The 20,235-nt window shown below is 43.6% G+C and overlaps 2 protein-coding genes across 3 annotated transcripts in view; both read right to left on the bottom strand.

The window, feature by feature from the left end:
- The window catches only part of LOC132480792 (zinc finger protein 160-like), a 138,481-nt gene that overhangs the window by 32,827 nt on the left and 85,419 nt on the right, over positions 1 to 20,235 (bottom strand). Inside the window, exons 1-2 of one of the 2 annotated variants that reach the window (XM_060085246.1) lie at positions 7,487 to 7,563; positions 5,131 to 5,189 (exon numbers count right to left, since the gene is read on the bottom strand). The exons of the other annotated variant lie outside the window; for it this stretch is intronic. The gene's annotated coding sequence lies outside the window, so the exon portion shown is untranslated. Of the gene's footprint in view, positions 1 to 5,130; positions 5,190 to 7,486; positions 7,564 to 20,235 lie in introns of those variants that run through there. 2 annotated transcript variants of the gene reach the window in all.
- On the bottom strand, positions 44 to 18,867 carry LOC132480514 (outer mitochondrial transmembrane helix translocase-like). Its single transcript, XM_060084764.1, is given in 8 exon segments — positions 44 to 231; positions 1,562 to 1,616; positions 3,203 to 3,289; positions 7,104 to 7,337; positions 17,849 to 18,108; positions 18,111 to 18,297; positions 18,524 to 18,717; positions 18,720 to 18,867. Coding segments are annotated over 8 exon segments (1,347 nt in total). The 5' UTR covers positions 18,862 to 18,867.

Genomic DNA, 20,235 nt, shown 5'->3' with positions numbered 1-20,235 from the left:
TCTGCTGCCCACCGTCCCAGGAGGGGCTCAGGACAGTAAACTCCTACACAGAGAACAACAAGGGAGTTTCCCACACTTTCTTCAGATCTCGCTCCCCTCCTGGCGAGGCCCTCACGTCCCCAGCAGCAGCGGGCACCTCAGCTGGACCCGACGATCCCCTGCAGGTCACAGACCAGCCCTGAGCCATCCCCACGCAGAGCAGAGCCCTCAGCCTCAGCCCAGATCTCAGCCCTCAGGAATGGGGGGACCCGGAGCCATGATGCTCAGTGACGGATCCAGATTGGACTCACCTGGGGCAACATAAATATTACCGAGCTTTGGTCCCACACTGACTACATGAAGAGGAATCCCTGGTCAGAGGGTACAAGACATGTGTATGCATAAAGCCTCGTCGATCTAATGGGAAGCCTGGGTGGAGCACCACGCACAGGAGGCAAGCCCAGCACGGCCCCCACTTGCTTATTCTTTCCCAGCTTTACTGAGGTGTAACTGACGAATGAAAATGGTGTAAATGTAAGAGGTACGATGGGATTACTTGACAGATGTAGACACTGTGAAATAATTATCACTATCAAGTAATTACACTTCCATCAACTCACAATTACCATTTTGTGTGTGTGTTGTGAGGACACTTAATTGTTTCTCTGTGAGCAAATTTCAAGTATATAGAAACAGTACATCAGATCCCCAGAACTTATTCATTTTACAACTGAAAATCTGTATGCTTTGAGAGACATCGCCCCATTTTCCCTACCACCCAGCTGCTGGTAACAGCCCTTCTACTCTATGGCTCTATGAGTTTGATAATTCTAGTTTCCATGTACAATATCTGTCCTTTGTCAGGCTTATTCCACTTAGCATAATGTTCTCTAGGTTCATTCATTTTGTCATAAATGCAGGATCCTTGGTTTTTCATATTTATATACAGTGAATAACATTCCATTATACATATTCTATACATACTATACAATATACAGTATATGTTTAGATACCACGATTTTGTTACCCATTCTTTTGTCAGCAGACATTGTGGTTGTTTCTGTTCCTTGGCTACTGCAAATACCGTAATACTCATGAGACTGCAGATGTGTCCCTGAAAACACTGATTTCCTTTCCTTTGGATATCTGCCAGAAGAGGGTTTAATAGACTGTGTGCCTGTTCTATGTTTAATTTATTGAGGAACCTCCATATTGTTTCCCAATTTAGTGGTACCATTTACACACCCACCAACAGCACCCAAAGGTTCCCTGTTCTCTGTATTGTGCCTCTGTGTGTGCATGTTTCGGGAGGGACAGGGGTGGATGATGGAGCACCCAGCACTGGCTTGGCAGCAAGAAAGCTGCAGCTGCATCTTCCCACGGATGAGCCCCCGGACTGCAGACCACGGCAGTGTGGCTGCCCTCTGATTCTTGCAATAATCTTTCCCAACAACACGAGACTTGATGACTCTTCTCAAGTTGGGCCCACAGACCCATCCCTAGCAGGACCTCCTTCCTAAAAACATTCTGCAGTGTTAAGCTTAGTACTCATAATTTCCAGTCTGGACTCAAACAAACTTACAAACTCTCATGGGGTCCAACACAGTGTCCATAGAGCCCATAATGATTCCCTCATCCTGTTACACAAGGACAGAAAACATTTCAAGCCCTAATAACTCATGCATGAGGGATAATACATAAGAGGACACCCAAGGACCCACTAGACACAAGGTGCCATATTTTCATTTACAGTGACCCAGGCAAAACACTGAAATTTCCAAAAAACTACTAAAAGGAGAGATATTTCCAATGATGCACATGCCCCAGTGAGACGCCAACATCTTCCAAGGCAACACTCCAGATTCTCTTTGCATCTTTCCAAATGCATATGAAACTTTCTTCACTGGCAACACCAAATACTCAAAGATACCAAAGTTAACGCAAAAAATGATCTCTGAGATTTTCCCTATATTACTCTGTTGGTGGCATGATGATGCTTGCCCTCCTAAAAGAGCCAACAAAAGCCAGTGTGTGGAGTGGATGCTGGGGGGCACGCTCTAGATCCAGCCCCTTAAGACCAAGGCACCCATTCTCCTGCACCCAGAGCCCCCTGTGGGCTCTGCTCAGGCCATAGTTCTAACAGTGGAGGATAACATTTCTCTCAGCCAAATTCCACTTTCTTCACTGCTGCTCACATGTGATCATGAGTTATCAAATCAAACCCATGCAGGCAAATGTCAGCCTCAGCACTGATGTCCCAGGGAACCTGAGCTAAGACAACAGGGCACCTCAAACCATTCCATGCAGGTTCTCCAACAAACCCACTTCCAGGTTCTCCAGCCTGAACTGAGACATTCCTTTCCAACAGATCCACACAGCCCTCGATCCCATAACTACACTTGGGACAGGTGCACACACCATTCACCGGGCTCATCTTGATGCTCCCACTAGCTGCCATATCCCTCCTGCGGTCCCTACAGGCTCCCCTCCACTTTCCCCATTTTTCTACCTCTTCTCCATGCATGATTGACTAAAGGAGACTAAAAGGCACAGGGACTTCTTGGCAAAGGGATCAAAACAGGAACACACACAAGCTGCCACCCAAAGGATATTAGACATTCAGTATGAAAATCAAGAAACGCCCTCTGGGCTTCCCTGGTGGCGCAGTGGCTGGGGTCCACCTGCCAATGTAGGGGACACAGGTTCGAGCCCTGGTCCAGGAAGATCCCATACGCCGTGGAGCAACTGGGCCCGTGCACCACAACTACTGAGCCTGCACGCCACAACTACCAAAGCCCACGTGCCTAGAGCCTGTGGTCTGCAACAGGAGAGGCCACTGCAGTGAGAAGCCCGCGCACCACAATGAAGGGTAGCCCCTGCTTGCCGCAATTAGAGAAAAAGCCCGCGCACAGCAACAAAGACCCAGTGCAGCCAAAAATAAATAAATAAAATAAATAAATTTATGTAAAAAAGCAGAAAAAAGAAAAAAAAAAGAAACTGGTCCTCCTGGGAAAGCCTGCCACCACCTGGGGACATTATGGAGTCTGGGTACAAAGGCATTTGAGATCAGGGAGGACATCTCAAAGAGAGGGTCCCCAGGTCTCAGTTTCCTGTTGTCCCCACTCACACCGACTTGGAAGATGTTCTGGCTCTTTGAAGGAGGCCTCCTTCATGCCCCATTAGGTTCCCCTTCCGCCTCCCCTTAGCGCAGTGAAACCACTACCGCTGATTCTGAGCAGATGAACTGCCGGAAGGCAAAGCTCCTGTCCAAGGTGGCGACCGGTCCCTGGATGTGCACAGCCTGGAACACCTGGGGGCTATAGCAGAGCAGTCACACAGGAGACTAAACACAGGGACAACTCAGCACACTGCATGAAGACATCCATGGGCTTTTTAGGACTTCCTATATTTTGGGGCTCTTCTTTTCAGTAATTTAGTAGCCACATGGGGTAAAGATCAATTACAGCTGAGCTGTCCAGAATGCAGGAAACAGCCTCATCACCTGCCCTGTTCTCTTGGTCTCCCTTGAGGATTATCCAGCCCAACCCACAGTCCTAACATCTAAAGACATCTCCAATATCAGGTACAGCAGCCATCCTGGGAAGGAGAGGAACACTGTGAGCCCTTAAATAAAGGGTAACCAGGAAAGACTCAAAAGAATCAATGGAGAAAGGCTTTCAGGTGAGGGTGATTGACTTTAAAGGCAATAAAACCTGGTTAAAATGATAGAGATTGTCAAGGCAGGATGGGGAGCCCTGAGTATAGACCTGAAGGGGACAAAGGGCCTGAGCCATGGTGATTTAACACAAAAGGTAAGAGCGGAAACTAACATCTGAGACAGATGGTGTTTGGAAACAGAGAAAAGGTGAATGTGACCAGAGCAGAGTGAACCATGAGAAAAGCTCCCAGGATGAGGCTGGGGACACTGGCAGGGCCCTGAGGATGACACAGGGCTGAGCAGCCACAGGGAGGAGTCAGGATTTTCTCCTGAGGACAAATGGAAGCCAGTGGAGGTCTGAGTGTCAGCAAGTGACAAAATCTCCCTGGAGATTTATCCTTAGTCATGGAAGACACCTGATGATGGTCTCGCTGACTTGGAGCCTAGCTTCCTGCCTCCATCCTACTGTTTTTTTTTTTAGTTTTTCATTTTGGGAGGTCTGGGATCCATTTAAAATTCTAATTACCAGGGCTTCCCTGGTGGTGCAGTGGTTCAGAGTCCGCCTGCCGATGCAGGGGACACGGGTTCATGCGCCGGTCCGGGAAGATCCCACATGCCGTGGAGCGGCTGGGCCCGTGAGCTATGGCCGCTGAGCCTGCACGTCCAGAGCCTGTGCTCCGCAACGGGAGAGGCCACAGCAGTGAGAGGCCCGCGTACCGCAATAATAATAATAATAATAAAATAAAATAAAATTATAATTACCAGTGGACACTCCCTCCAAACCAGAACCGCCACACACAGACACACGCCCAATCTGGCCAATCATTTTAGGGGTCAGTGTTGTTCACACTCAGAATTTCTGGTCTAGTCTCTCATCTCCATGTTACAAGTGGGCTCCCTGAGGCCCAGAGGAGAGACATTTATGACAAGGTCTGAGCTGAGTGAATAGAACCGGGTGTGACTGAATTCTGAAAAGGTCACCTGATGGGCAAGTGGGCACAGTTTGTCTTTATCAACTGTCCCATTTAACACCAGGACCACCTTTCATGGGCCTGAACAAAGGAAACTTCTCTTTCAAGGTTCGATCACACGGATACCAAGCAGGTAATTCTTCTTTATCAGAAGATTGCAGTAAAATATTTTAAAAACACAGAATTGCAAATATATATCCCTGGTGCAGAAAACATTGTTAAGGGATCAGCTTAGAAATAAGATCTGAGCAATCCTTTTCATCGTGAGTAGAGGGACGCTGTTGGAAGAAGGTTCCAAGTCAATCCCACCCATCCTTCCTCATTTGCACAGAAGAGTCAAAAGGGACCTGAGGGAAACATCTTCATATCACCTCATAGCTCACTATTTTCACCGACCACAGAAAACGGAAAAAAAGAAACATCAGACTAACTGTTTAAACTAGGTTTTGACTGTTACTATAAAAGATCATTGACATCTTTGCCAAGTACTCCTCAAAATAATCTAAAGTTATTTCTACTTACCAAAGAAAACTTCAAATATATTAGATGAAGAGCAGAAAGCACTCAGGCGAGGAATGAATCTGAAACAAATTTGAAAAAGAAATAATGTGTGTATTATTTTTAATCTAAAAATCTGGTATCAAAGTTTTAAAACAAAAACTGAGGGTAGGGCTTCCCTGGTGGCTCACCGGTTGAGAGTCCGCCTGCCGATGCAGGGGACACGGGTTCGTGCCCCGGTCCGGGAGGATCCCACATGCCACGGAGCGGCTGGGCCCGTGAGCCATGGCCGCTGAGCCTGCGCGTCCGGAGCCTGTGCTCCGCAACGGGAGAGGCCACAACAGTGAGAGGCCCGCGTACCGCAAAAAAAAAACAAAACCTGAGGGTATATCACATTTGGAAAAGAATGACATGACTAGAATATTGGAGACTAAAAAAGCTTATTTCAGAAGTTAAAAATGATTTATAGGAAAGAATAAATTGAATGAACTAAGATTTATTCCAAGCTACAAAAAGAACCATATGTAAAGCAAGAAAAAAGAAAAATGTAAATCCATTAAAAAAAACAATGTTGGGCCTCCCTGGTGGCGCAAGTGGTTGAGAGTCCGCCTGCCGATGCAGGGGATACGGGTTCGTGCCCCGGTCTGGGAGGATCCCATATGCCGCGGAGCGGCTGGGCCCGTGAGCCATGGCCGCTGGGCCTGCGCATCCGGAGCCTGTGCTCCGCAACGGGAGAGGCCACAGCAGTGAGAGGCCCGCATACCGCAAAAAAAAAAAAAAAAAAAACAATGTTGCCTTAAAAAGCCATCACCACCTAGTGAGAGTCAGTCATTTCTTGCCCCACTTCTCTCCCCTGACTTCTACCCCATGTCAGGAAAAGGTACGGGGGTGACAACTGAGTGAATCAAGTCACTGCTTGCTGGCTCAACAGGGTTTGCAAATGGAAGTTATCTTCTGATACAAATAATAACAAAAGGCACAAGCCTTATTGACAGGAGTTTTGCAATTCTCATCCTCATCTGTATACTTTCAAGAAATTTTAAATGTATTAGATTCTAAAGACACGAATCAATATCATCACAACTTAATCATCTATATCCAAACAACTCACCATCCACCTGGATCCAATTTACCCTCTCCACTTTAACTACTAGGTGTTTCCATTTCATTCTGTTCACCTGTCTCCCTATTTCATCTTGGTCTGTGTGTCTCTTTTTATTCCCCTCTACACTCCTGCAGTTTCTCCCCTCTTATTTCTTCCCTCACACCTGTCCTGCCCCACTCTGCAACTTATTTCCCTTCGAGATGCTCTTTCTCTCCAACCTTTCTGATTCTGTCAAAAATCTGTAGGTATTTCTGCCTCTTGTTTGCCTCATCTCTGCTTCCTCTCTGCCCTCCGGGTTACACTCCTCTCCCTGTTACTCTCCCTTCCTCCCCACTCTCTGGCACCCCAGGTGGCTGTGCTTCCTTCCTGGTCTTGTCACCCTTCGGCTTCTTTCTCTGCCAGCACCATGATGCACCAAAGTCCATGGTTCCACGTTTTATCCTCTCCACGTCTGACGTACCTCACCACCGTTCGCCTCCCCCTCCTCCAGGGCAGCTCTCCCTATGTGGTTTTCCAATCCCTGGAGATCTGGCTTTTTCATTTACTTCTCTATTTTAATCACCTGCTACTTTCAAGGCTTAATCTCTTTCATTTTATTACCTCTTTGAAAGTCCCTCAGCCACCCTCTACGTTCCCACCGGTTCTCCCTCATGCTTTTCTCCTTCGCAGTTTTAATCTTTCTATCTCAGTCGCTCAGTTTCTGCTTCTCCTGATGCCCCTCGCCATTTACGGGGCTGGAGATGCCCGCGGACCGGAAGAGCACATTTTTTAATAGAGCTGAATATGACACGGAACACTAGGTGTCACAAGGCTGACCCAGGTCACCTGCCCCAACGCGGGGTGAGGGGAAGGGCTGACCAGGAAGGGAGGCCTGTGGAGCAGAAGGACCGGCCTGAGGAGGGGGTCTCAGGAGAGGGGCGGGCTCTGCAGAACCCCAGGACCGGGGGGAGGACGCGGCCTGTCCGGGAGCGGGGCGGCCGGCGCTGCCCTCCGGGGGCCGAGAGGGCGAGGCTGCGGGGCGCGAATCCACCTCGCGGAAGAGGACTTTGCAGGGGGAGGGCCGGGGGTAGTAAAGGGTTTTAAACAGGAATATGTCGCCAAAGACGGTTTCTACGTGGACCGAAGGCTGAAAAAGCCAAGGGAACGGACCAGCCTCAGAAAAAATTAAAACCCAAACCTGCAACTGCAATGTCTGGATTTACTCTGGGACGAGTGCGGCGGAGCGTGAGGTGTGGGGGGGGGGGCTGCACAAATTAACACTGGAAAGAAACTTACGCTCCGCTCTGCGACCTTGGCTCAGCACTCTCCACTCTCCGCGTCCTTAGGAAAGGGCTCCTGGCGTTCGAGGAAGGGCTTCCGGGGCGGGGCCTGGGCGGAGCGCCAGCGGCGAGGGGCCGGGCGAGGAGAGCGCCCAGGTCTGCGCACTGAGCGCGGGAGGAACGGGCAGGGAGCAGGGCGGGGTTGCTGCGCCTGTTACCTTGACTGCATTCCTTTAAGTTACTGGCTGTAACAGTTTTCACGTAAAAGCTTACGACTGTGTGGGCCAGTTATGTCGGAAGCCAAGATATTTCCTCTTAAGACTAAAAGGGTTTAATAAAAACCTATTTCTCACAGCAAGCTGTTCTGACGTCCTGCTAGTGAGGCTGAAGCAATTCACTGGCCTGGGAACTTGGGTCTCCAGGAGCGGAGAGGGAGGGGTTGACGTGGGCCATTAGTTGGATCCAGGAACACTTCCTAGATTGGAATTAATTTAAGCAGCTTTAAGAAATAAGAATGGGGCTACTCTCTGTACTACATATACAAATAACAAATACAAAACTCCCCCTAGGTAGAAATGGGCTATTTCATACTGACACCCTACAAAACCGCTTTTCTTTTTCTATTCCCCATTCACGCAGAAGGGCAAACTCAACATAATGCTGAGTTCCGCAAACTCAGGGACAGTACCTGGAGGTCTGAAATGGAAGACTAGGACATGTGATCATTTAGGTCACTAAAAATTGCCTTAAAAACAGCAATATTTTTTTTTAAATTGTTATAAACTGCATTATTCTTTCTTTTATCCAATGTGTTTTAATTATTTGCCTTTCTAAAACTAACTGTAAACAGTGACACATGAGAGTTGTATAAGCAACACTTTATACAGTGACAAACATCACAGTATAAGTTTACGCTGTAGAGCATAAGTAACTGAGTGACATATACTGTGAAATGATTATCACAATAAGTCTAGTTAGCATCCAGAATTTCATATAGATAACATAAAAAGAGAAAGCAAAATAGAAGAAAAAACTTTTTTTTCTTTTGATGAGAACTGCATTATTGTTTAAAAAACTTACTCTATTCCACACTTGGGAGAATTACTTTTAAGTATCTTTCCCCAAAACTTTTAATGAAATTCTACTTAAATACATAATAACACAATATAATTTCAAATTGATTATATGTTCATTATGAACATAAGTAGAATCTTTCACTTTTTATTTCCAAATATATTTTAGTTTTTTATTTTCTATTTCTTAAAGTTTTGTCAAGGATGGGTAACAAAGCCTGAAAAATAAGTCTTCAGAAGACACTGGGATTTATTTCCATTTAAAGAATAATTAAGTTGCAATATTTCTAACCACATTTAGTAGGGAGGTATATTCTCTTTAATTTGAACCCTAAAGAAAGTAAAACTAGATTACCAAATATACAGTAACTTCATTTGGACCCCCAATATTTTTAAGGCAGTATCTGTTAGATAACATCTACTATAAACTATGCTTTATCACATCCCTACATGTGAAACATTTCAACCAGAGAGACATGGGAATCCATTGAAACAGGATGATGTTTACATAGGGAAATTAGCATACTTAAAGTATTTTCAGGTAAAATGAGCAGACTGTCCTGGTGTATAACTCACAGTAAGTTTAACTATCATGCATCATCTCATATAGATAAAATGAAATCAAAATAGGAGAAAAAAACTTTTCTTTGATGAGAACTGCATTATTCATTTTTTAAAGTTTTTTTTTTTAATGTGGACCGTTTTTAAAGTCTTTATTCAATTTGTTACAATACTGCTTCTGTTTTATGTTTTGGTTTTTTGGCCCCAAGGCATGTGGGATCATAGCTCCCCATCGAACCTTCAAGCCCCTTCACTGGAAGGCAAAGTCTTAACCACTGGACCACCAGGGAAGTCCCCATTATTCTTTAAAATACTTACTCTATGCCACACCTGTGATGAATTACCTTGTGAACGTATATGGTGACTAAAAAATTCCTTTTAAAAAAAAAGCAAAATAAAAAGATCTTAGAAGAACAAAATACGCTTAAGCTAGCAGAAGGTAGGAAAAAGGATTAGAGACAAATGAAATGTAGAATAAAACCAGAGAAAATGACAACAGTACAACACCGTTATTTGAAAAGGATAACAAAACTGACAAATCCTTATCCAGATTAACAACAAAGGGAAGACTCAAATGACTGAATCAGAAATCAAAGAGGGGACATTATAGCAGATTACAACTGATTCTTCAGAAATTTTTTTTTAATTTAGAAGAAAATATTTAGACAATTCTATGCCTAAATATCAGATAACCTAGAAGAAATGGATAAATCCATACAGAACACAACCTACCAAGACAGAATAATAAAGAAATTAAAAATCTGAACAAGCCTATAACTTTTAAGGAAATTGAACCAGTATTCAAAAACCATTCAGCAAAGGAAAGCAAGATAGCTTCACTGCAAAATTCAACCAACATTTATAAACAATTAAGCCCAACCTTCCAAGGACTTCCTTAGTGGTGCAATGGTTAAGAATCTGCCTGCCGGGCCTCCCTGGTGGCGCAGTGGTTGAGAGTCCGCCTGCCGATGCAGGGGATACGGGTTCGTGCCCCGGTCTGGGAGGATCCCATATGCCGCGGAGCGGCTGGGCCCGTGAGCCATGGCCGCTCGGCCTGCGCATCTGGAGCCTGTGCTCCGCAACGGGAGAGGCCACAACAGTGAGAGGCCCGCATACCGCAAAAAGAAAAAAAATAAAAAAATAAAAAAAAAGAATCTGCCTGCCAATGGAGACATGGTTCAATCTCTGGTCCAGGAAGATCCCACATGCCACAGAGAGAGTAAGCCCGTGCACCACAACTACTGAAGCCTGGACACCGCAACTACTGAGCCCACAAGCTCTAGGGCCCATGTGCCACAGCTATTGAGCCCACATGCTGCAAGTACTGACGCCCGCACGCCTAGAGTCCATGCTCCGCAACAAGAGAAGCCACAGCAATGAGAAGCCCTCGCACCACAACAAAGAGTAGCCCCCGCTCGCCACAACTAGAGAAAGCCTGCACGCAGCAATGAAGACCCAACCCAGCCCTCCAAAAAAAAAGACCAACCTTCTTAAAGTCTTCTTGAAAATAGTGAAGAAAAGGGAACCGTTCTAAATTCCCTCTACAAATCCAGAATTACTCTAATACCAAAGTCAAAGACACTACAAGAAAACCAAAGAATAAAATTTATAATGAATAATGATGCAAAAATAAATAATAGTAAGCAAAAATCAACACATTTAGGTCTTCCCTGGTGGCGCAGTGGTTGAGAATCCGCCTGCCAAGGCAGGGGACATGGGTTCGAGCCCTGGTCCGGGAAGGTCCCACATGCGGTGGAGCAACTAAGCCCATGCACCACAGCTACTGAGCCTGCACTCCAGAGCCCACGAGGCACAACTACAGAGCCCACATGCCACAACTACTGAAGCCCATGCACCTAGAGCCCATGCTCCGCAACAAGAGAAGCCACTGCAATGAGAAGCCCACGCACTGCAAGGAAGAGTAGCCCCCACTCACCACAACTAGAGAAAGTCCATGCACAGCAACGAAGACCCAATGCAGCCAAAAATAAATAAATAAATATTTTTAAAAAATCAACACATTTAAAAAGACCATCATGGCTAAGGAGAATATATTCTTTTTTTCTGTATTTTTAAAAAATTTATTTGAAGTATACTTGATTTACAATATTGTTAATTTCTGTTGTATAGCAAAGTGAATCACTTATACTTACAATACATATATTCTTTTCATATTCTTTTCCATTATGGTTATTAAGGATATTGATATTGTTCCCTGTGCTATATAATAAACCAATGGAACAGAACAGAATGCTGCAAAATAATCCTTCCCATTATGTAAAGTGTTTTTTTTTTTTTTTTTCTTTTTGCTGTATGCGGGCCTCTCACTGTTGTGGCCTCTCCCGTTGCGGAGCACAGGCTCCGGATGCACAGGCCCAGCGGCCATGGCTCACGGGCCCAGCCGCTCCGCGGCACATGGGATCCTCCCAGACCGGGGCACGAACCCGCATCCCCTGCATCGGCAGGCGGACTCTTAACCACTGCGCCACCAGGGAGGCCCATGTAAAGTGTTTTGACAAGGGTACCAAGACTACACAAAGAGGAAAGGACAGTCTCACTAACAAATGGTGCTAGAAAACTAGACATCTACCAGCAAAAGAAGGAAGCTGGAACCTTACCTGCATCAAATGCAGAAATTCGGTGTGCCAAATGATACGATCAACAGAGTGAAAAGATAACCTCTGAGGGATGGAGGTGATGAAAGTCATTTAAAGAACACCCACGTGTCAGAGATTTAGGTTTGATTTCATAGGTGAAGACCAATGATGGAATAAAATACCTTCTAGCCCTGAGGTCTCTTTCTGAACTTTCCATTCCACTCCCGACCACTGAGATTTTGAAGTCAGTGACTCACTCATTTAGCTTCAATGCATTATACTAAGTCTGAACATATTTCCTCTAATATGTCTTTTCCAGAATTTACCAGGCATTCTTGCAAATGAATATGTAACTTCCAAGTGCAGATTCTTTATTCCTGGTTTACAGAGGGTGACAGAGGGGGTTGTTGAAACTTATGATCTTACAGCCTATTGGTCAGAAGCACAGGTGATAACGTACATTTGTGATGCCATCTGAAGTGTGTTGAGAGGGATGGCAGTCCTGTGAGATCCGTAGGACCTCATGCAATCTCAGTACAGCCAGTGTCAGAATTGAGCTGAATTGTAGGATACACAGCTGGTGTCCCAGGAATTGCTTGTTGTGCAGAAAACTCCTCACACATCGGTGACCAAAAGTGTCAGAAGTGTTCTATGTGAGGGTGTTGTGGTGTGAGACATAGGAGACACAGAGGAAAGAAACACACAGTAGGAAGAAATGGATTTTTCCCTCCACAGGAGGAAGAAAATCAAGTTTTTCCTTTGTAAGCACACCCAACATAATGAGATAATTTTTCAAGATCTTCCAAGTACTTGACCAAGACAAACCATATTTTTGGCCATCAAACAAGTCTTGATAAATTATAAGAATTCAAGTTATACAAAATATTTCTATGACCACAGTGGAAAAAACAGAAATCAATAACCAAAAAATATCTGGAAAAAGTATAATGGAAAATAATGACCACAAATATATGGAAAATAATGACCTACTAATGAACAAGGCTGGAACAAGGAAGAAATTACAAAGGCAATTAGCATGTATTCTCAACTGAATGAAAATGAAAACAGAACATATGAAATTTACAACTGACCAGTACTTCAGGAGAAATTAAAAACTTGAAAATGGATAGCAATTTATTAAAACATCTGAAAAGCTAAGGGCTCTTTCTTGTTTGTTTGCTAGGGTTTTGGTTGTTTTGGTTATTAATGTGAACTTCCTGCTTGGCATGGGGCTTATGTCCATAACTGAGTTCATCCAGTTCTGAGGCTTACATAGGCAGAGGAAGGCAGGACCAGGTAAAAGGGCAAGTCTTGAGGTTATTTACAAACATTTGATTATGATACACCACTTCAAAATGTTATAACTGAGAACACATAGGTCACTGAGGGTAGTTGGACTACAAAAAGTAATATATTTCTAGATAAAATAAAAATGAATGGCTATTCTAATGGAAAGAGAAAACAGAAATTGGTAGTAATGAGGGTAATTATTTAGGAAAATAATTCTTGACATCAAGATGTCAAAGGTGGGGCCTCCCTGGTGGCGCAAGTGGTTGAGAGTCCGCCTGCCGATGCAGGGGATACGGGTTCGTGCCCCGGTCTGGGAGGATCCCATGTGCCGCGGAGCGGCTGGGCCCGTGAGCCATGGCCGCTGAGCCTGCGCGTCCGGAGCCTGCGCGTCCGGAGCCTGTGCTCCGCAACGGGGGAGGCCACAACAGTGAGAGGCCCGCATACCGCAAAAAAAAAAAAAAAAAAAAAAAAAAAAAAGATGTCAAAGGTGAAACAATTCCTGGAGATAATACGTTCTTACCTGTAACCTTGACTTTGGGAGATTAAGGTGGGGATGAAAAAACAAAAGGTCACTGAAAGTGTACCAGTCAGCTTTCTAAAAGTTTTGCTGTGGTGACAAATATTCCTGAATTCTCACTGGATTATAACAACAAATACGTATTGCTTCCTCATATGACCTCTATCATTACTCACCTCTTGCTTATTTCTATAATTCAATTCTGTCATTAAGGGTAAAATTTCAGTCTACCCAAGAACATTCTTGCAGTAGAGAGGAAACGGGATTATACAGAACAAAGACTTTGAAAGTGTCCATGTAAAGTTGAAACATGCCATTCTTTTTTTTTAAATATCTTAATTGGAGTAAAATTGCTTTACAATGGTATGTTAGTTTCTGCTGTATAACAAAGTGAATCAGCTATACATATACATATATCCCCATGTCCCCTCCCTCTTGCATCTCCCTCCCACCCTCCCTATCCCACCCCTCTAGGTGAACACAAAACACCGAGCTGATCTCCCTGTGCTATGTGGCTGCTTCCCACTAGCTATCTATTTTACATTTGTTAGTGTATATATGTCATTGCCACTCTCTCACTTCGTCCCAGCTTACTCTTTCCCCTCCCCGTGTCCTCAAGTCCATTCTCTACGTCTGCATCTTTATTCCTGTACTGCCCCTAGGTTCTTCAGAACCTTTATTTTTTTTTTTTGGATTCCATATGTATGTGTTAGCATACGGTATTTTTCTCTTTTGAACTTACTTCACTCTGTATGATAGTCTCTAGGTCCATCCACCTCACTACAAATAACTCAGTTTCATTTCGTTTTATGGCTAAGTAATATTCCACTGTATATATGTGCCACATCTTCTTTATCTATTCATCTGTCGATGGACACTTACGTTGCTTCCATGTCCTGGCTATTGTAAATAGAACTGCAACGAACATTGTGGTACATGACTTTTTGAATTATGGTTTTCTCAGGGTATATGCCCAGTAGTGGGATTGCTGGATCACATGGTAGTTTTATTTTTAGTTTTTTAAGGAACCTCCATACTGTTCTCCATAGTGGCTGTTATCAATTTACATTCCTACCAACAGTGCAAGAGGTTTCCCTTATCTCCACACCCTCTCCAGCATTTATTGTTTGTAGATTTTTTGATGAAGGCCATTCTGACTGGTGTGAGGTGATACCTCATTGTAGTTTTGATTTGCACTTCTCTAATGATTAGTGATGTTGAGCATCCTTGCATGTGTTTGCTGGCAATCTGCATATCTCCTTTGGAGAAATGTCTATTTAGGTCTTCTCCATTTTTGGATTGAGTTGTTTGTTTTTTTGATATTGAGCTGCATGAGCTGCTTGTATATTTTGGAGATTAATCTTTTGTCAGTTGTTTGTTTGTAAATATTTTCTCCCATTCTGACGGTTGTCTTCTCATCCTGTTTATGGTTTCCTTTGCTATGCAAAGCTTTTAAGTTTCATTAGGTCCTATTTATTTTTGTTTTTATTTCCATTTCTCTAGGAGATGGGTCAAAAAGGATATTACTGTGATTTATGTCATAGAGTGTTCTGCCTATGTTTTCCTCTAAGAGTTTTACAGTGTCTGGCCTTACATTTAGGTCTTTAATCCATTTTGAGTTTATTTTTGTGTATGGTGTTCTAATTTCATTCTTTTACATGTAGCTGTCCAGTTTTCCCAGCACCACTTAAAAACATGCCATTCTATTCACACCAAATGGGCCAAGGAACTCAAATGACCAAGCTTGTATAAAATAGGGAGGGAAGAGCAATCCTCTCAAAGGGATGGAAGGGTTGCCTATATCAACTGGCCAAGCTTGATATCAAAGGGCAGACATGCATGATCTCACAGGAGGGTGATAAATGATTGGAAATAATATTGTAGTATGTGATTAGTACAGCTTCATCAGAAAGAAGTCCCTAGCCACAGCAATTGGACAAGAAAAATAAAAGGAATCCAAATAGGGAAGAAGTAAAACTGTCACTGTTGGCAGATGACATAATACTATACATAGAAAATCCTAAAGATGCCAACAGAAAACTAATAGAGCTCACCAATGAACAGGGTAAAGTTGCAGGGTGCAAAATTAATATACAGAAATCTGTTGCATTTGAATACAGTAAAACCAAAACATCAGAAAGTGAAATTAAGGAAACAATCCCATTTACCATCGCATTAAAAAGAATAAAATACCTAAGAATAAACCTACCTAAGGAGGCAAAAGACCTGTACTCAGAAAATTATAAGATACTGATGAAAGAAATCAAAGATGACACAAACAGAAAGATATACTGAATCCTTCTCCTAGAGTAATGGAAACAGAAGAAAAAATAAACAAATGGGACCTAATGAATCTTGAAAGCTTTTGCAAAGCAAAGGAAACCATAAACAAAATGAAAGAACAACCTACAGCATGGGAGAAAATATTTGCAAATGAGACAACCAACAACAGATTAATTTCCAAAATATACAACAGCTTATATAGCTCAATATCAAAAAACCAAACAACCCAATAAATAAATGGGCAGAAGACCTGAATAAACATCTCTCCAAAGAAGACATACACATGGCCAAAAGGCACATGAAAAGATCCTCAACATCACTAATTATTAGAGAAATGCAAATAAAAACTACAAGGTACCACCTCACACCGGTCAAAATAGCTATCATTAAAAAGTCTACAAATAATAAATGCTGGAGAGGGTGTGGAGAAACAGGAAACCTTGTACACTGTTGGTGGGAATGTAAATTGGTGCAGCCACTTCGGAGAACAGTATTGAGATTCCTTAAAAAACTAAAAATAGAGTTACCATATGATCCAGCAATCCCACTCCTGTGCATATATCCAGAAAAATGAAAACTCTACTTCAAAAAGACATATATACTCCAATGTGCATCACGACACTATTTACAATAGCCAAGACACAAAAGCAACCTAAATGTCCATCAACAGATGAATGGATAAAGAAGATGTGGTATATACATGTATACAATGTGATATTACTCAGCCATAAAAGACAATGAGAGAATGCCATTTGCAGCAACATGGATGGACCTAGAGATTTTCATACTAAGTGAAGTAAGTCACATGGAGAAAGACAAATATCATGATATCACTTATATGTGGAGTCTGAAATAATGATACAAGTGAACTTAATTAAAAAACAGAAACAGACTTAGAGACAGTAAAAACAAACTTATGGTTACCAAAGGGGAAACGAGGGGAGGGATAAATTAGGAATGTGAGATTAACATATACACACTCTATATATAAAATAGATAATCGACAAGGAACTATTGTGTAGCACAGGGAACAATATTCAATATCTTGTAATAAACTATAATGGAAAAGAATCAGAAAAAAATATACATATAAGTGAATCACTTCATGGTACATCTGAAACATGGTAAATCAACTATTCTTCAATAAAAAAAAATAAATAAAAGTTGTCTTTACTTTGTTCACACACAAAATACATTCACCTCAGTTCCAACTGAAATGAAAAAAAAAATGTCTATATGAATACAACTTCCATCACCAATGAGGATCTCATAATGGTCTCATGAGATCCCTCTTGCTTGGAAAACAGCTTGTTCATTCATAATGTCAGGTCTTGATTGTAATATTACATCAAGGGAAGTTGAAAACAAAATGCCATACTACTATCTTTTCTGTTACTGAAAGGATATCCAGGGGAGATCACACTACTCCCAGGAAACATTTGCAAAAATCTGGACACACCTTTTAGTGCCATAACTGGGGTAGTGCTTCTGGTGTCTAATGTGTACAGTCCAGTGACGTTAGTAAACATCCTACAATGCATGGAACAGCTTCACACAACAAAGATTTATCTCACTCTCAATGTCAATAGAATAAAAAAGTTATACCATGTAAACATGAACTGAAAGGAAAGAGGAGTGTCTTCTTAATAGCAGATAAAGTTCAAAGAAAATAAAATTACCAAGGGTAATAGCAAATGACATAATGAAAAAAGGGCTAATCTACCGTGAAGACCACACAATCCTAAGTGTATATGCACAAAAGAACAGCAGCAAAATTTGTGAAGCAACAACTGATAGAACTGAAAGGATCAATACACAAATCCACAATTATACCTTGAGATTTTGATACATCTCTCCCAGTAATTGACAGAACAAGGACAAAGGAAATCACCTTACATGGATGAACTCCACACCACTGTCAAATCAGGGGATAGAATCAAGAATTTTAGGACAACATTAAAAAACAGCAGATTACACGTTATTTTCAAAAATATGTCAGGACACATAAATCACAGCAATATGTTTTTGGATGCATCGCCGGTAGCCAACTCCCACACTGAGGTGTGTTTTAGAACAGGCTGGTTGACATGAAATCTCATAGGCATTTTTCCAATTATATCTGAGTCAAAATCCTGAGGATGATTCGTAGCTCCCATCACTATGACCCGGCACCTGTGATCAGTACCCAATCCATCCCAAAGACTCATCAACTGAGCTTTCATCATGGCTGTAGCTTCATGGTCAGAACTTGAACGTTTTTGTAGAAAGGAGTCAATTTCATCTATAAAGATGATGGAAGACTGTGGCTTCATGGCAGGGAGAAAAGAGCAGCAGCTAGTTTCTGAGATTCTCCATACCACTTACTGGTCAGTGTTGAAGGCTGAAGGTTAAGAAAACAACAACCTGCTTTTTTGGCTGTAGCCTTGGTAATCAATGTTCTACCACAACATGGAGGCATATAGAGAAAAACACCTTTTGGAGGCTGCAGAAGCTTGGAATTTTCAAAGAAATTTTTTTTTTTTTTTTTTTTTTTTTTTTTTGTGGTACGCGGGCCTCTCACTGTTGTGGCCTCTCCCGTTGCGGAGCACAGGCTCCAGACGCGCAGGCTCAGTGGCCATGGCCCACGGTTCCAGCCGCTCCACGGCATGTGGGATCCTCCCGGACCGGGGCACGAACCCGTGTCCCCTGCATCGGCAGGCGGACTCTCAACCGGTGAGCCACCAGGGAAGCCCCAAATGTTTCTTTTTGATAGGTAAGATGACTGTATCTTTCAGATCCGTAATGACATCATTTAAACCTCCTATATGACTCCAAGTAACGTACGTGTTCAGACGGTCTAGTTGATGAACAGCAATACCCATTTCATATTCTGAAAGCTTCACATTTTTCACGCCAATTGGCTTCATTAATTTTTCTGCCTGTTTCAGAGCTTTTGCTTTCTCATTGGATGAATTGCATCCAATATCCATTTGATTGTAAAGTATGTTATTGTATCAAATATCATCAAACAGAAAATTAAACCAATATCATTCCGACTCAGGGGACGAGAAAAGGCTTCAGCATGTTCCATCTTGACTGTTAACAGTCGCATAAAGAACAGGCAATTGTTACCACCACCATTCTCTGCGAAAGGGTGCCTAGGCTTGAAAAGCCACATCCATTTTTGCACTAGGGTCGTACCAGTGCCTGTGCAACAATCAGATCTGGCTCATTCTGGCCACCTTCACCTAGGACCCTGGTCCTGAGGTCACCCAGGACAACCCCATGCCCCTGCAGCAAGCCAGCTCCCTCAACTTTCCCTGGAAATGGCCTAACTCACAGGGCCAGCACCAACAGAGACCTAAGGGCCCAGGCCAGGTGGACACCAAGGTGAGGACTGGGACACCCGTGGAGGTTAATCCAATGGATACCAAGGGCTGCAGGGAGCTGGGGGGTGGCACTAAGGTGGGGTGTGAGAGGAAAGGGAGGTGACCTTTCCAGCTTGGCTTCCCAGATCCCATCTAGTCTGCAAAGGACCTCAGCTGGACCCTTCACCCCTCCCACAAAGTCCTGTGGGAACCCGCGACTCACTCCCTCACAGACACCTTGTTTGTTTTTTGTTTTTTTTTTTTGCGGTACGCTGGCCTCTCACTGTCGCGGCCTCTCCCGTTGTGGAGCACAGGCTCCGGATGCGCAGGCTCAGCAGCCATGGCTCACGGGCCCAGCTGCTCTGCGGCATGTGGAATCTTCCCGGACCGGGGCACGAACCCGTGTCCCCTGCATCAGCAGGTGGACTGCCAACCACTGCGCCACCAGGGAAGCCCAATACCTCACTTTAAAAAAAAAAAAAAATTATTTATTTATTTTTGGCTGCATTGGGTTTCCGTGGCAGTGCACGGACTTCTCATTGCTGTGGCTTCTCTTGTTGCACAGCACAGGCTCTAGGTGCACGGGCTTCAGTAGTTGTGGCATGCAGGCTCAGTAGTTGTGGCTCGCAGGCTCTCAGGCTCAGTAATTGTGGTGCATGGGCTTAAGTGCTCCACGGCATGTGGGATCTTCCCAGACCAGGGCTTGAACCCGTGTCCCTTGCATTGGCAGGTGGATTCTTAACCACTGGGCCACCAGGGAAGCCCAATATCTCACTCTTCAAAGGCCCACATACAGAGACAAAAGGCAAAAGCAGTAATAGAATAGAAGCATGGGCCAGACCTATCTGCTGGTCTTACATGGTCTACTGGGGAGGCGTCTGTGGCTCACACTGGGGACATAAACACTGGTGGCAGACATCTCGGGAAGCATTCATCTGCATGACCTCTCCAGGAGGCTGACATGTCAGCACCAAGACGCAGCACCATCCAACAGCCTGTAGGCTCCTGTGCTGGGACTGCTCAGGCTAAACAAGAAACTGGGTGGGGACACAGCCCCAACCATAGCTGACCAGTTGCCTAAAGAAATCCTGAGCCCA

The sequence above is a fragment of the Mesoplodon densirostris genome, chromosome 19, assembly GCF_025265405.1.
Source record: "Mesoplodon densirostris isolate mMesDen1 chromosome 19, mMesDen1 primary haplotype, whole genome shotgun sequence".
Lineage (NCBI taxonomy): Eukaryota > Metazoa > Chordata > Mammalia > Artiodactyla > Ziphiidae > Mesoplodon > Mesoplodon densirostris.
The sequence above is the reverse complement of the archived record's forward strand: the minus strand, read 5'-3'. Positions and strand labels throughout refer to the sequence as shown.